Source organism: Alternaria arbusti (genome assembly GCF_024043155.1).
Source record: "Alternaria arbusti strain BMP 1465 chromosome Unknown scaffold_3, whole genome shotgun sequence".
Classification (NCBI taxonomy): Eukaryota; Fungi; Ascomycota; class Dothideomycetes; order Pleosporales; family Pleosporaceae; genus Alternaria; species Alternaria arbusti.
This window is the reverse complement of record NW_026249943.1, coordinates 2521455-2536258: the sequence shown is the minus strand read 5'-3', so window position 1 is coordinate 2536258 and position 14804 is coordinate 2521455. Positions and strand designations below refer to the sequence as shown.

The 14804-nt window shown below is 53.3% G+C and overlaps 6 protein-coding genes across 6 annotated transcripts; 3 read left to right on the top strand and 3 right to left on the bottom strand.

Annotated features, from left to right (window-relative positions):
• Positions 1–290: 290 nt before the first annotated feature.
• On the top strand, positions 291–1887 carry J4E86_003536 (uncharacterized protein; the record flags this gene model as incomplete). Its single annotated transcript, XM_051444089.1, has 2 exons — positions 291–588; positions 650–1887. 2 exons carry the CDS (start codon positions 291–293, stop codon positions 1885–1887), a joined length of 1536 nt encoding a protein of 511 aa, XP_051305584.1.
• Positions 1888–2129: 242 nt separating this feature from the next.
• On the bottom strand, positions 2130–3693 carry J4E86_003535 (uncharacterized protein; the record flags this gene model as incomplete). The annotated part of the gene is made up of 2 exons (XM_051444088.1): positions 2130–3580; positions 3630–3693. 2 exons carry the CDS (start codon positions 3691–3693, stop codon positions 2130–2132), a joined length of 1515 nt encoding a protein of 504 aa, XP_051305583.1.
• A 500-nt stretch (positions 3694–4193) lies between these two features.
• J4E86_003534 (uncharacterized protein) lies at positions 4194–4760 on the top strand (the record flags this gene model as incomplete). Its single annotated transcript, XM_051444087.1, has 3 exons — positions 4194–4250; positions 4317–4451; positions 4506–4760. The coding sequence occupies 3 exons, from the start codon at positions 4194–4196 to the stop codon at positions 4758–4760; spliced, it is 447 nt and encodes a 148-aa protein (XP_051305582.1).
• A 2875-nt stretch (positions 4761–7635) lies between these two features.
• J4E86_003533 (uncharacterized protein) lies at positions 7636–9816 on the bottom strand (the record flags this gene model as incomplete). Its single annotated transcript, XM_051444086.1, has 2 exons — positions 7636–9410; positions 9465–9816. The coding sequence occupies 2 exons, from the start codon at positions 9814–9816 to the stop codon at positions 7636–7638; spliced, it is 2127 nt and encodes a 708-aa protein (XP_051305581.1).
• A 1335-nt stretch (positions 9817–11151) lies between these two features.
• Positions 11152–12681, top strand: J4E86_003532 (uncharacterized protein; the record flags this gene model as incomplete). Its single annotated transcript, XM_051444085.1, has 1 exon — positions 11152–12681. One exon carries the CDS (start codon positions 11152–11154, stop codon positions 12679–12681), a length of 1530 nt encoding a protein of 509 aa, XP_051305580.1.
• A 498-nt stretch (positions 12682–13179) lies between these two features.
• J4E86_003531 (uncharacterized protein) lies at positions 13180–14658 on the bottom strand (the record flags this gene model as incomplete). The annotated part of the gene is made up of 1 exon (XM_051444084.1): positions 13180–14658. One exon carries the CDS (start codon positions 14656–14658, stop codon positions 13180–13182), a length of 1479 nt encoding a protein of 492 aa, XP_051305579.1.
• Between the last annotated feature and the right edge of the window lie 146 nt (positions 14659–14804).

The window sequence follows — 14804 nt, the reverse complement described above, 5'->3', positions numbered from 1 at the left end:
TGATTGCCGACAGGCTAAGCTTTGCCCAGAAGTGCTTGTCAAAGATAAGAGTGGAGCTACTAGTTCTTCGCAAGCACACAGGCTAGGCGGCATACGGCAACTCTTTTTTCTTCGCACCCTGTCATCGGCGTCAAAACGGCTTTTCGTGACGCGGCTGGGAGCCGAGTGTGCGCGGTGGGGTAGTTTACTATAGAACGACCATGCTTCGCCTGGTTTGACCCTCGGTTGGTTTGTTACAACCCTTTCTAGTCATTGTTACTTCGCCTTCTGTTTGAGGAGTACTGCCCACGATGTTGTCAGCGGAAAAAGCCCAGGACGAAGCCAGTCTCTCGACAGACAGCGGCAGAGGAGTCAGCGCTGCGACAGCCGTCCCACGCAAAACCGGAATCCTCGCCAAACTACGCCGATTCGAAGAGCGATTAGATGCGAAACTAGGCATTGAATCCGAAGCCATCAGTCGCAAACTGCCAGAAGACAAGGGCGACGTGCCATGGCACCACCAGCTCAACATGTTCTTCCTCTGGGCCTCGGGCACAATGAACACGTCTTGTTTCGCGACGGGGTTCCTCGGGCACGAATTTGGTTTGAGTAAGACCACTGCTTTCCCTGTGCACTTGCAACAGCTTGACTGATTGTTTTGTGCCTGCAGCGCTTCGCCAGAGTATCGTCATCACCATCTTCGCGTCTATCCTTGGTGGCGCGGCGACAGGGTTCGCCGCCACTTTCGGTGCGCCGACTGGGCTGAGGCAGATTTCCATGTCGAGATATGCGTTTGGGTGGTGGCCTAACAAGGTTATTGCTGCTCTTAACACTATTGTGCAGATTGGCTGGGCGTCTGTGGCTTGCATCACGGGTGGTTTGGCACTGACTGCTGTGGCGGATGGCCATATCTCGCTGATTGTCGGTATCGTCATCCTGGCAGTGGTGGCTACGCTCATCTCCTTCGTCGGTCTTCGAGCTATTTTGGTGTACGAGCGCTACGCGTGGTTCGTCTTTTTCATCATCTTCATCATCTTCTTTGCCGAGACGGGCAAGTATACCGACAACAGCAATACGCCTAAGCTGAAGGGAGCGGACCTCAGTGGACAGGTTTTGAGCTTGATTGCTATCGTCTACGGTAGTTCTGCATCGTGGCAGACCATGGCATCCGACTACTACGTTCATTACCCCGTCAACGTCTCCCGCTGGAAGGTCTTCCTCATGACCACCTTTGGTATCGCTATTCCTACTTCGATCGGCATGCTGGCCGGCTGCGTCGTGTCATTCGGCATGAACAACCGACCAGACTGGGAAGAAGTGTACGACAACGACGGCCTGGGCTTCCTCATCCAAACCATGCTCTACCCACGCGGTTTTGCGAAGCTGATTCTCACTCTTCTGGTTCTTTCCGGCATCAACGTAAATGTCATCTCCATCTACAGCGCCGCCATCTCTTGCCAGCAATTTTCCCGTCCTTTTGCGCGCGTTCCCCGCTTCATCTGGATCCTGGTCTGTTTCGCGGCCATCCTTGGTCTCGCTATTGGTGGCCGTGAGCAACTGAGTGTCTACCTGCAGAACTTCCTTAGTCTGCTCGGCTACTGGACTACTCAGTACTTTGTCATTCTCTGCAGCGAGCATGTCATCTTCCGCCGTATGAACTTCGAAAACTACGATCTGGATGCGTGGAATGACCCCAGTCGCCTGCCGTTGGGTATCGCCGCTGGCACCGCCTTCGCCGTCGGGATCGTCGCGTGGATCCTTGGCATGGTCGAAACGTGGTATGTCGGTCCACTAGGTGGGCTCATCGGAGCTGATGGTGGTGACGTTGCGAATGAGTTCACATTCGTTGTAACTGCCCTTGTGTACATACCTGCGCGCTATCTTGAGAAGAAGATTGTTGGGAGGTAGGGATCTGGGCTGCGAAAGAAGCAGCACTATAAAGTGCCTAGGCACGGCACTGCCAACAAAGGCTTCGAACGTGTTGATGACGAAGAATCGACAACGCATCCATGATCAGACCTTTCGAGAGTGACTTCGTACTTTGACTGCACAGCAACTGCATCTCATTAGTTAACGCTGGGCCAGCTGCGACAAAGCCGCGCAACTATTCATTCCTCAACTTACACGTTGCCGGTAACCTATGAGTACCTTCAAACTTCCCAAGCTCTCTTCGCAATCGTATACATAGCGTCTCCTTTCAGCAGGCTGACCATCCATTTACCATCCGGAGACTCCTCGCCACCTAATGCCTGCCCAGCGGTGATCACAGTCCACTGTACAATGGGTGAGACAAAGTCTGTTTCTCCCCGCGCGCGTTTGTGTTGCAAATAGTCAGTGATACAGCGGGCAATATTGAGCCCTGCTGCAACAATGGCGGGATAGTAAGAACTCTCGTTCGTAACATCCGCGCCTGTGTCGCCCTGTATGTGATCGCTCAGATTCTCTTGTGGGCCGTTGGTTTTGATTTCTAAAGTCGCCATGACACGGAGGGTGTAGATCAACGCTGTGTTGTACAACATCAGCATCCGCGCAACAGAGTCGCTCATAAACCTGTAGATGATGCGTGGCGACATCTCGGTAGTGGTCAGATCGAGAGACTCTTCTTCAATATGGACATTCTCCTCATTGCTATCCCATCGTTGTTTCCACGCTTGAAGAAAGACTAAGAGCCCATCTGCCTTGCATTGCATCTCCTGTCGCCGCTGTATATAGCTTAAGCCAGACGGATGCTGAAGCTTGAAGAGCTCGTCACTCGCAGCTATGAGCACCGAGCAATCTGCGAGCACATCGTGTAAGTCTTGTTCATCTGGAGTTTCCAGCGAGAGTGCTGTTCTCAGTACAGCTTTCCACTGTGGTCGCGCAAAGATTGATGGCGTTCTGTTCCTCAATGATGCTATCAGTATCATGTGTCGTACACCTTTGTACAGCTCTAGTGTGCGAAACGACGCATAAGCCAGGGATGCTGGGTCACGTAGTGCTAGAAGCTGTTCCAATCCAAGCATGTGCTTGAGCCAGTTCCTAGGGCCAGTGGGCATGAAGAGTTCAAGCATAGCCAATAGAATGACGGAAACGATTACGTCGTCATGCATACGCCGTTCTGGCTGGCTTAAAGCCTGGTTTAACCGCTTAAGAGCTACACCATGTATGGCATAACCTTCGGTGAGGATACCGCTCTGGTGATGCTGCGCGCCGAAGAAGAGGGTTGCAAAGCTGAGTGCGGCTTGAACAAACAATGGGCCGCTTGCTCCTTTTGCGGCGTAGTTATCCGTGACAATGTCTGAGGGCTGAAGCTCCTGTAACCCTAGGTCTATGGGACCGTTGGGTAGAAGATGGCGGCGTGCATAACAGATGCAAATTTCTTTGTCGTTGAATTTAGGCCTGATTTCAGGGAGGTCGAAGCGGTATTCAGGAGATTCCGAGGTAGACTCTTCTACTTCTTGCCTCTTCCAGACAGTCGTTACAGGCGGGTCCGCCGCCTTGCTCTTCAACTTCTGTGACCTCCTAGACTTGACGATTTTGCCTTGCACAAAGACGATCGACTGTGGACCATCGCATTTGAAGCCAGCCTTTTCGCATCTCTGACATGTTGGGCGAGTCTCATCTTTAGTAGGGTCAGCCTGAGGTCTAATGTGCACGACGTTGGCGCTTACCGCACTTGATACGGCGCCTGCGGCAGGTTGAGCATCCTTTCGAACGGCCGGCTACATTGACCATGATCTAGACTTTGTTTTTGCGAGATGCATGTGGATGAGACGAATGCGGTACATTGGACGAGGTGGCTGAAGAGGCAGGCGGGGAGGTCATGGGCTGACATGGGGGGACATCGGCCTAATCTGGGTCAAGCTAAACCGCTTGCGGCTCATTGGGCGAGATGCCTCGACCCCTAAGACGTGCCGCACCGCCCCTTCTTGCGTTCTTCCATCAACCTTCCAACGCTAACGTGCAGAGAATCTCCCAGGCCCCCTTGCAGTGTAAAGCCACACTGATATGTATGCGCGCATTGAGCCGCAAAAGGCATAGGTATATCATGATATCTTTCGTCCGCTCACCAGCTGTAGATATGGATTCGTACGAAGGCGTCACGCTATCTGCGATAAATATCATCACTGCATCTCCTATCGTCACATTAAGGTTCGAGTTTGTCTTCGTCGGAACAAATCCTATCCATTGAACTTACCAAGTGATCGTCGCTCTTCGTCTGCCACCTCACAGCTATGACAGTCACAGCAAGCATCGACATCGCATCCTCACCGGAAGCCGTCCGCGCAAAAGTACGAGCTTCACCTTTTCCGGCCTGATACAAAGCTTATCAGTTGCAATGCTTACGAGATCCCCAGTTTCTCGACTTCGCATCCCTCCCCAAATACCACAAAGGCTTCTTCGCTTCTCTGACCCCACTCGGCCCCGTCGAACCCGAGAACAAGATACGCGTTGTCTTTTCATCGGGACAAAAGATGGATGCTCCAATAGAAGTACGTCATATCTGTACTTGACTATGACGCGACATTGTCTAACAGAGTTTGTAGCATAACACACCAACCTCTTTTGCGTGGACAGGGTCTATACCGCTTCTGTTCACAGGTACGCATTCGTTCACTTTTGAGCCAAGCAGTACTATTCCAGGTGGCACAAAGTTCACGCAAGAAGAAGTCTTCAGCGGCGCGCTGTCCTTTCTCATGGGTGAAAACGCGGTGGCACGAAAGTTCGGCTTCCCGGAAAAGACGAAGAAAGGATGGGAGGGCTACAACAATGACCTGAAGGCGTGGTGTGAAGCGAAGTGATGCACGCAACCGTTCGATGTTTATTGTTTCGAGTATCTGGAGTTGGGGAATTCACTTTATGTTGAGTAGGATATAGACTGCCATAGACTTCCATGCGTAACGGTTCGTTCTCTTTGGCGCTCACGTTTCCTGCTTCATGCTTTTACCATGATTTTCCGTCCTTTGAACGCCACCCGAGCAGCAATAAGCAACAGCACACATCCGAATAACAAACACCCTCCGAACACCCACAAGCTAGCAAAACCACTCTTTTCTTGAATCGCACCTCCGATCGGCGTTCCAATAAGCAGTCCCACGCCCACGACAGCGAAGGCCTGACCCATTCTTGTGCCGACCTTGTCTCGCGCGTCACTACTCAGCTGAACTACAATGGCGGGTGGAAGCGAGACGAACGATCCAGAGAAGAAGCCGTAGAATGCCATGAGTACTATAATGCCGGCGGAGGAGGTGGCACCCATGAAGCATATGCAGAGAACGCCAGAGATGATGCAGCAGGGAATTACGACGTTGAAAGGGCCGAGTTTGTCGGAGAACTGTTACGGAGAGAAATTAGTAACTCCAGGCCAAACAAAAGTAGTATCCAGAGGGTGGCGGAAAAGCTTACCAAGTTCGGTACTATACGTCCAAAGACACTCGTGCTATTCATGATGGCGAGGAGATAGAATGCCATACTCTCACTGGTAATATGTTCCTGGATAGCGTAGGTTTGTGCATAGAAGAACGGCATATATAAGCCCATGAAGCCAAGGAAGAATCCCGCGACCATGAGACTATATGACGGCATCCGGAATGCGCGCAGGTCGAGAAGAGAACGCGATTCCGCCGGCAGAACCCGGACGCGCATGCAAACATTGGGTACAGTCATAGTGGCGAGGACAATGAAGCCGAGCACCCGTGTCGTCCAGGCGAATCCGATTTGAGAAATGAGTTTGTGGAATACAATGGGATAGATGACGCCGCCAAGCGATGACCCAGCTGCGGCAATTCCAATTACTGTTCCGATTCGGGTAGAAAAGTAGGTTGAAAGGATAGCCACACTAGGGATAAACAGACATCCAGTGCCAATACCGATGCAGAACGCTTGTGCGAGAAGGACTTGCCAGTACGTATGGCATAGACTGAGCATCATCTGGCCCAAAACCAACATGAAGCTTCCCACGATGAGCAGTGCGCGAAAGTAGCCTGCATCATAGATGGGACCAGTGAGTGCGCCGACCAAGAGGAGCAGGAACGCCTGTATAGACCCGATCCAGGATATGGCTGAAGCACTCGAGCTGGCGAGCAAATTCGTTTCGTAATATGTTTGGAATGTTCCGAATGTGTTGATAATCTGTGCTGTAGGGTCAGTTCAGGTCTTACATGAAGTCTGTACGTGGTTTTGACTTACGCCCCAAGAGTTAAACAACAGAAAAAACGCCCCGAGGACCTGCAGCCATGCCCACAGTCCACCATTAGGTATTTTGGACGCGTCATTCACATTAGGTTGACTCGATCGCGCAGGTTCCAGCCTGCTCTCGGCTGTATTTTCATCGTCCTTGTCCTCTATCACGCGCTCCTTGTGTGTGCTGCGCAGCGAATCCAAAGTCGCATACGATGGCTGATGTCTTGGATCCTTCGACGACTCCGCACTGTACTGCGAATTCAAGGTCGCAAGGGATGGCTGTTGACTAGGTCCGCCAAAGTTCGTCAACTCATAGGAAGCCGGTCCAGTCTGTCTACCGGGGTCCAGCGTCGATACGTTCGTAGGTGGCATACTGGGCCTGTTCCCGCTGCCAGTGTAGCTGTCGCGAGTGGAAGTGTTGTCGCTAGGTATCAAGACGGAGCAGTGGCCCGGCAGTGAGTGTCCAACGAGGTTCTTGTTGGTGAAATGGGGTCCTTAAAAACGGAAACTACCAATAGCAACGCTTGCTAAGAAGCACACAAGCAAGAAATAACGAGTAAAAGAATCAAAGAGTTGGCGGAACGCGGACTTAGAAAGACGTCGAAAGGAGACGTGAATGAGAGACAAGCAGCCCTAGGAGACCATATATCAAGCTTCGGAGTCGACTGGGGGCATCGGCTAGAAAGGGTGCAACACAGACTTGGGCTGCGCTATACTTCCTTCTCTTTCGGGCATATTCTCAAGCAACCCACAGCTCGCTCCAGCCTTGGAAGTTGAGGCTGAGGAAGACATGGCGAAACGTACTTGCTAAAGTTTGTCCAACACACCGTAACCAGTCGGGGGATTTCGTTATGAGGAACGTTTCGGTTTCATGCTTTAGTCAAAACCTTAGGGGGTACAGCCTTGTAGACAACGGCGCGCCACGTGCGCGGCAACAGGCACGTCATGAAACTTTCCTGATTGTTATCTCCGCATTACAGCCGTGCAATTCCGGCCGAGACAGGGCTGTATCCCATCGTCGTACCTTCCAAGAACACTGCGCTTCGCATATGTAGTCTGCTGAATACCCTGATGCTATTTTTCCGCCCTCCAGCGCGGCCTATCTAACCCGTGAGATTTCATCCTCCACCTTTGTATACCGCGCTGCGTCTGATTCCGACACATTTGCCTAAGACGCCGCCATCATCATAGAGAAAAGAAAACATTTATGCCGTAATGATGTACAAATCAAAGTCAAGCTGGCATGCTGTCATGATCTTGGGGAATATGCTTCGTCACATCGTAACGTACTTTTGGTGACCGTAGGAAAGGTTTTGGTGGAAGGACTCGCTCACAACGCCTGCGTGAACGCCCATGAACGCTCACTATGCTTACACCCTAAGGAAAGAACCGACCTGGTTTGTATGTCGCCGGCCCGAAAAGTCGTGCCGAACGTCGAATGCTGACATGAGAAAGAACTAACGTCGTCGAGGCTCCACTTGTTCGGACGGCCCCTCATGTGTCGCTGGCGACCCGTTTCGTCGCCAAGCGATGGCCGGAAGGGTGAAGAGGTGATGGCTCGACTTGCTCCACGCGTTCTTCAAGATACACGTTGTTCAAGAGGCCGGCTGGAATGGTGCCATCTTGGCCCGGCTTCAACTGGCCCGCCGATGCTTTTTGGCGCCGATTCTCACGCTCGTTGACTACTTCGCGCAAGATCTTGGTGGCACCACTCCATCCGAGTTGATTCGCTGTTGCCCGATGATTGAAGAGCCGTTCCACGAGTGGAAGTGGCAAAGATAGCAGGATAGTCGACAGCACGACGGTCGCGTGGCTAGGGCGGTGATCATCTTCCGGTGGCGCGTCACCGAACCGAATCTTGCTTAGCCTTGGGTTATGCGCGGCGTTGCGTGGTTCAACGAGTGCTGGCAGACGTGGGGCATCTGAAAACTCTGGGGCTATCGCGTACAATTTGAAGTCGACAGGGAAGGTGTATGCGATGAACTCGAGAGCGTGATTGAGAAGCATTGAAATAAAGGGGTCTTCTGCATCGGGACCTTCACCTCTTGATCGTGACCCGGAGCTGGCCTGCAGTGTATACTGCAGTACCTGCTCGACAGTATCCCATCGGAGAAGCATCCTTGCGATCTCGATACCACGCGCCTGCATGCTAGGCATCTGGAGAGTCCTTGCTGCCGCAACGTAGCTCAGAACTTGTCGCATGCGCATACGGGCGTCATTGGAAGGGGTCGCTTGGTCGTTCTCGTACATGTAAGGTGCAAGGCCGTACAGGAAGGTCTGGGCAGAAAGGAGCGGGGCGCCATACAGAACCCTGACAGCTTCCTCTAGGGATTCGCCGGTGGTGAAAGGGTCGAGCGCAAGGACATCGACCAGTCGGCGCGCGTCTCTGCTGCGGTGGCTTGGGGCCGGGCTGCGACGAACTGCTTCGGCTATGACCGGGCTACGCACGACTACGATACCGTGCACTGGCACTGACATTAGGATTGACTCGGGCGACCGTACTTGGAGGATGAAGTCGGCGAATTCGGGGTTGGCGAATTGGATTGACAAATAGCTGGCAAGTTCGAACGGCGACTCCTCGAGGCGTTCGGTAGGAGGGGCAGTGCCATTCTGGTAGGGCATAGCATGATGCTCGTCCCCGTGGTCTGACGTGGGTACGGTGTCGCCAAATTGTGCCTTGCTCGGTGACTGCGAGTGAGAGGTGCGGGTACCGTTTGCGACAAAAGCTGCCTGTTCCGGCGAGAAGTGACCGTTGGGAGGACCCGGATAGAGGACTGGGCCGCTGGGAAACTGCGAGGGTCTAAACTCGGAGCCGTTTGCGTAGGCAGCTTCAGGCGGCGCGACTGCTTGTGGCGGCACATGCCAGGGTGCTCCTGCCTCTGAGGGATGCTGGGCGTGGCCGGGGAAGAAGGGCGCAAATTGCTGGGGACCGAATCCAGGCGGAGGACGAGGCAGCGCGTGCTGTTCGTGCTGGTGCAGCTCTGGCTCTTGAGGAGCCGCAGGAGGTGCCGGTGACTCATTCGCGCTCTGGAAGACCAGAGCACCAGCACTGAGCTGGTGGCGGTGCGAGGAAGTGTGAGCGCTGTCGCTGCCTTCTGTGGGTGGTGTCTGTGTGTCCGTCTTGTTCGAGGGATAGAAGGGCGGGGGCAGGTGAGCGGGTATGGTCAGTTTGCGGTGCACTCCGTTCGTGGCAGGCTTGGGCTCAGCGCTGGGCGCCACGGGCGCGGGAGGCTTCTCGTCGGCATGGCCGTTGACGTGGGTCTCTGCATCTTGGGAGTTTAGTACGTGCTGCGTCAAAGAAGGAGCCGATAGTGAATGCTCACCATGAGTGTCTGCCGGTGCCGAGTGGCCATTCTGCAACGGGCCAGGCGCGGCGGTGGCATCGGGCTCTCTCTTTTCTGCGCCCGAAGTGTTTGACTCTGGCGTAAGAGGAGTCTGCGCCGCCTCGGTCTGCTGATTTTCTGTTTGCTCTTGTTCCTGCCTCTTGTGCGCGGATTGCGGCTCCGGCTGCGGCTTAGCTGGCTGGGCAACGCTGTCCTTGGTGGAGCCGTCTGGTGTGATGGGTCTGGCTGATGGTTGAGACTTGGACAGACGGTAGGGGATGGCAGGCACGATGCGCGAGCCTGGGCGCCGGTGCTGCTTCTGCGCGGTGGCTGCGCGTGCGGTGTCGGCCATGTTTGCTGGGGCGTGCGGAAGAAAGTGCGACTGAGGATTCGGAAGCGGCTCCAGGTAATTGCGGCCTGCTGCTTGTTGCCAATTATCCTGGAGCGCCCTGGGACGGGAGAAGTGTGCGGCGAGGGTATTTGCTACGTGGGGTTAGTCGACAGCAGAGAAGTCCAGGCAGAGATGGAGACATGGCTTCCCCACCAATTTTAGCTGCACACCTCTGACCTCATGGCCATAGCTTAAGCTCCATTTGTCATCCTCCGCCGCCCACACTGAAACACCACAACGTTCTTTGTTCCCTTTTCTCTACATACACGCTGTCGTCGTGCTGCATAGAGACGCAGATTACTGGTCGTCGGAAATTACGCCAGTACATGTCGTGCTGATGGGTCAGTGACAGCCAAGGAGAGTCTGCAGACGGCGACCCTACGATGCAGGGCAAGCTTCCGCAAGAATGATGTATTCTTTATTATACAGCATCACGGCTGACTAGCACTGCAAGCGAATACTATTCATCCGTTGGTTCTCACTCCATCTAGGTGGCTACCTGTGCATTCCTCCAGTCGAAGCGACTGTCCATGCAGAGCATCATGACATTCACATCGACCCTAGACTCCACCGGGTGTACCTTCCAGCTCCAGACATCAAACAGAACGTTCGAACTGGAAAGAGCCACTGACTGACCGCTGATGGAGAAGGCACGACCTCAAGACAGGGCGAACGGCGCTCCTTTGCAGGGCAGTAACGCTCCTCTTAGCCACATGGCACTCTTATCGCCATGGCTGTCCTTCCGAATACACCTCAGTCTTCTTCTTTGCTATCGCAAGATAAACCGAAATACTGCACCTACAGCTCCGTCACCTTCTCTCGTTTGCCCTATATTTCCTAGTCCAACATTGCCTTTCGTTACACCTCTAGCATGATCCTAGGACAGGCACAACCAATCCGCAATGACCGAACCTCGACGCGATTCTCCAAGCCTGCGCGCCCGTTGAAGGACGGTCGCTGCTCCGATTGTCGAGTACGCGATACCAGAGCCATTTCCGCTAAATACTGCTTGACTACCTGTCCTCATGAGCATGATTTTACTCCTACGCGTACGTTGGCACTAGATGGCATGCGTTTTGACGGCTTCTAACATTTATAGCGAATAAATTCAGCATCCTAGCAGAGCTCCAACAGTCGCCCACCGAACCAAAGTGGGGTTTCGATTTTGTGCCCACCGCCACCGGAAGCACGAGACGGCGAGGCAAACGGGGAGGAAAGCGCCATAGAAGCAAAGACTTATCTACCAAGGATACTGAACGATGCGAAAATGCAAACATTAGCGCGTTGTGCAAGACCATGGCTGCGTTGCGTCTTGACGAGGATGAGCCGATTAAACCAGGGATGGACGACACTTCTAGCCATAGTCGAAAGGCCGCACCTATCAATCCTCCGTGTTTCGACATCGACAGACCTTCCTGGGCCCCGCAATTTCTTCCAGATTCAAAAGCCACCGCAACAAGCCAGTCCCAGTCCTCCCAGATCAAAGCACTGCGATCTCAAACTTCCTCTAATGGCGCAGCGACTAAGCGGCAGAATTCGCAATTCTTCCCAATCTCCGCTTTTCTTGCCTGTCCCGATCCATCGGGACGGTTTCCATCCAAGTCTAAATTCCTAGACCCAAAGGCTGCTGAAAAGGGTCGGCAACCCTCAGAGTCTTCAGGCCCTCCTCCTACATCTTCGTCCCACGCACAATACGCAGCAAGAAAAGCAGCACATCGTACACTCACTTCAAGGAGTCTACAGGCCAAGCCTACCACATCCACTGACGAGTCACATATCCAGCAAAAGGGACCACCTCCTCTCCCAACCGTCGCGAATACCCCGAGTACGTCCTGTCCCCTCAGTCTTGTCAACATATCCTCCACCATGATTGAGCCAACCTTTGTATGCCCTTCTGGTGCTTCTCAATCCACCGAACCCGAGACAGCGAATGGAAAAACTGGAACTCCATCCATTGCACATGGCCTTGGGCGGGAACCTCCATTCTTGGACGCTGAAAAGATGAAAGTCAATCCGCGTTTTCACGGCTGTTGGCAACGCCGTTCAATACCAACTCCAGCAAAGGTTCGTCAGTCGGATACGCTGATGAGCTCGGGTCATGCGCGTATCAGGTTGTCACTGCAAGAAGTGACTGCTCCAGCAAAGCTCAACGCGCGTTGCTATATTCCTCAGCAACCCGGTCGAAAGTCTAAGTTCTTCGCCGACGGCAAACTCATCGCGCGCGAGAGCACCTCCACGGCCCAGCAGCTCGTCCTCGGAACACCGTCGTCTGGATATGACAATCTATTTACGAGAATAAGCTCACCCACTTCTCATGCTTACGAAAGCTCTTCTCGTCCACCCTTTCAGGACTCGTTCAAAACGTTGGAGGCAGAACACCCGTGGAACGCTTATCATAGTTCTATTGCGCTGTCAGACAAGCCTGCAGTATCTAGCGTGTCCTTTTCAGATATTTTCACATCGCCCAATACGCGGAATGAGCAGGACAGTATCCCACAGCGCTCACCGACCCTCGACATCAGCCATGTAAACTCCAAACCATCCGCGCAAGATAATCACAGGGCCACAATCTCCAAAGTGCTTGCACTCCTGGAAGCTGAACATAAAGAAAGCGTCTCCAATTCAGACACCGATGACTTCGACACTGTCAGTCTTCTTTCCGAGTACGATATCATCGATCCGGTAACTACGAAGTCCATGGCGGATTCCTGGGAGGAAGTACCTACACCACCCGAGACTAAGGTCGATGTCGAACCCATTGACGACTCCGACTGCGACGATGAAGATGACGAGTATTACTCTGAGTCTTACTTCCAGTCTCACTAGGAGGAGACACCCGCCACACCTACAAGTACTGCACGATGGACGAGTGATGGTGCCAGCACGAGCGCAGTGGAATGGCCTACTTTGCAAGAGGCGATGAAATTGCGACATACGGGAGTTGACGAGGGTTCAAGTTCGGCGAAAGGTGACGACGAGAGTAAATATTGGGGCGGTGTTACAGATTGGTTCATGTGAGGTCGCACGCCTTGTATAATGAGTGCGTCTCGTTGATGTCGACTTCGAGAGTGTTGCGGCTATGATAGTGTTAGTTTGGGATTCCGTATGGGTCTGCTTGGATCGTGTTGTCTCTTTTAGTCTCTAAAATCCCTAGAATAATGACAATGCTTACATTTGATCGTGCGTCTGATGTCACTACTGTTGGCTAATACATTGCAATGGTATCTTGCCACGTTCTCAACACACGCGTAGGCCACTGCTGTCTTGGTATGTAGTTGTCATTGGTGTTGTCGTAGAAATATGACTAGAAAGACACTGAGGAATCTAAACATCTCTAAACACCTCTTTCTCAAAGTCCTTGCACAAATCATTGAATGGCAGCCATTCATCTTTATCTGACTTTGCCCCGCCCTTCTCCGCGATTGGGCTCCACCACGCCTGCTCCACGCCCGCATCATCGTGTACTACAGCAACGGGCGCGACCGGTCCCATGGCATTCGACTCGTACAATGCTCTGGTATGGTTGAAATACCACATGCGATCCCAGACCGAGACGCGAAGTGACTTGAGCCCATCCCGATGCGCATTGTGGTGGATCAGGCCAGGGACGACGCTCGTCCACATGTTCGTGTAGAGAGGAACATCGTTCCAAGACTTCTCATCGGGAAATTTGGCACCCGGAGCGACGACTGCGGGGCGGAATGGCGGTTGCGACTCTGTAATGTCTTGGGCTAGGTCGTGGACGCGTACTGGCGCGATGTTGAATTCAGCAGACGCTTGCGCGATGGACTTGGAATCGCCGTGTGTTACCCATGCTGAGTCTTCTTCTGCGAAAACTGTCGGGTGCCCAAGTAGACTGGCATAATCCAGTCCAATGCCAAACTCATCTGGCTTGCCAACCTTGTGCTCGCGCAAGTGCCGCTCAGACTGCGGGCTAAGGATGCTCTTTCTCCCCGTTAACCAATCCCCTGTCTTTTGGAAGAAAGACCTGTGCCGTTGTCTCATGACCTCGCGTTGGAATTCCTGGTCTCCGAAAATCTCACTGAAGATCTTCTGGTCGCTGCCAAAGTTTCGGTCTTTGTCCGCCTTTTCCATGGCGCGTTCGAAGAGCGCTTTCATCGCGCCCACGCGGCCCATGGCATCTCCGGAGTTGAGGTACCGTTGTCGGAACTTGACGTATGGATTCTTGTCCCAGCCGATATCGGTATCTGTCTGTGGTCCGTATATATTCCCAGGCAGCGAAGACTGCGGTACAGCATAACAAGGAGGATCCTCTGGTTTCCAGGGCCAACACCGCTTCTGTGCGGAGAATACAATGTCCTGACTTATGCCTTCTGCGGCCGCCGCTCTGGAGCCCATAGTCTTCCGTATCCGCGCATTCGCCGCGTTGTTGATAGCGTGGAAGCGCGAGACCAACGCGCTGGGTCGTAGTTGAAACCAGATGTCGTATCCATCCACCAGCAGCAACAAGTCGTCGTCGCGTTCCGGCCCAAGTTTACGCAGGTATTCGAGCACACCGCTGATCTTGGCTATATGCGAACCTCCAGCTACTAGCGATTTATCGTCGAATGTGGCGCCCCAGTTGATCAGCGTAGGGGTTGGGTACCCAGCCACTGCAGCGCTGAGCATCGTCTTGCAAAGATTGACATCTTTGTGGTCCGCAGGGATGAGGACGTGGAGGATAGAGGAGTGTTTCGCCTTGTTCTTGCTGCTCGACGAGAAAGCAGTGGGAACAAGATGGCGGTCGCTGTTGACGGTAGTAATGAAGATAACAACGAGTACAAAAGATGCTGCGAAAAGCATCCAACGCCGGCGACTCCAGCCAGGTAGGCGCGCGACCGCGTCGTTGGAGAGTTGCTTGTACCCGCGCATCATCCAGAAAATCGTGCTGACACGGCGGAACTGTGAAGCTCACGTTGCGAGATAATGCTTGCGACAGCGCCGTAGTT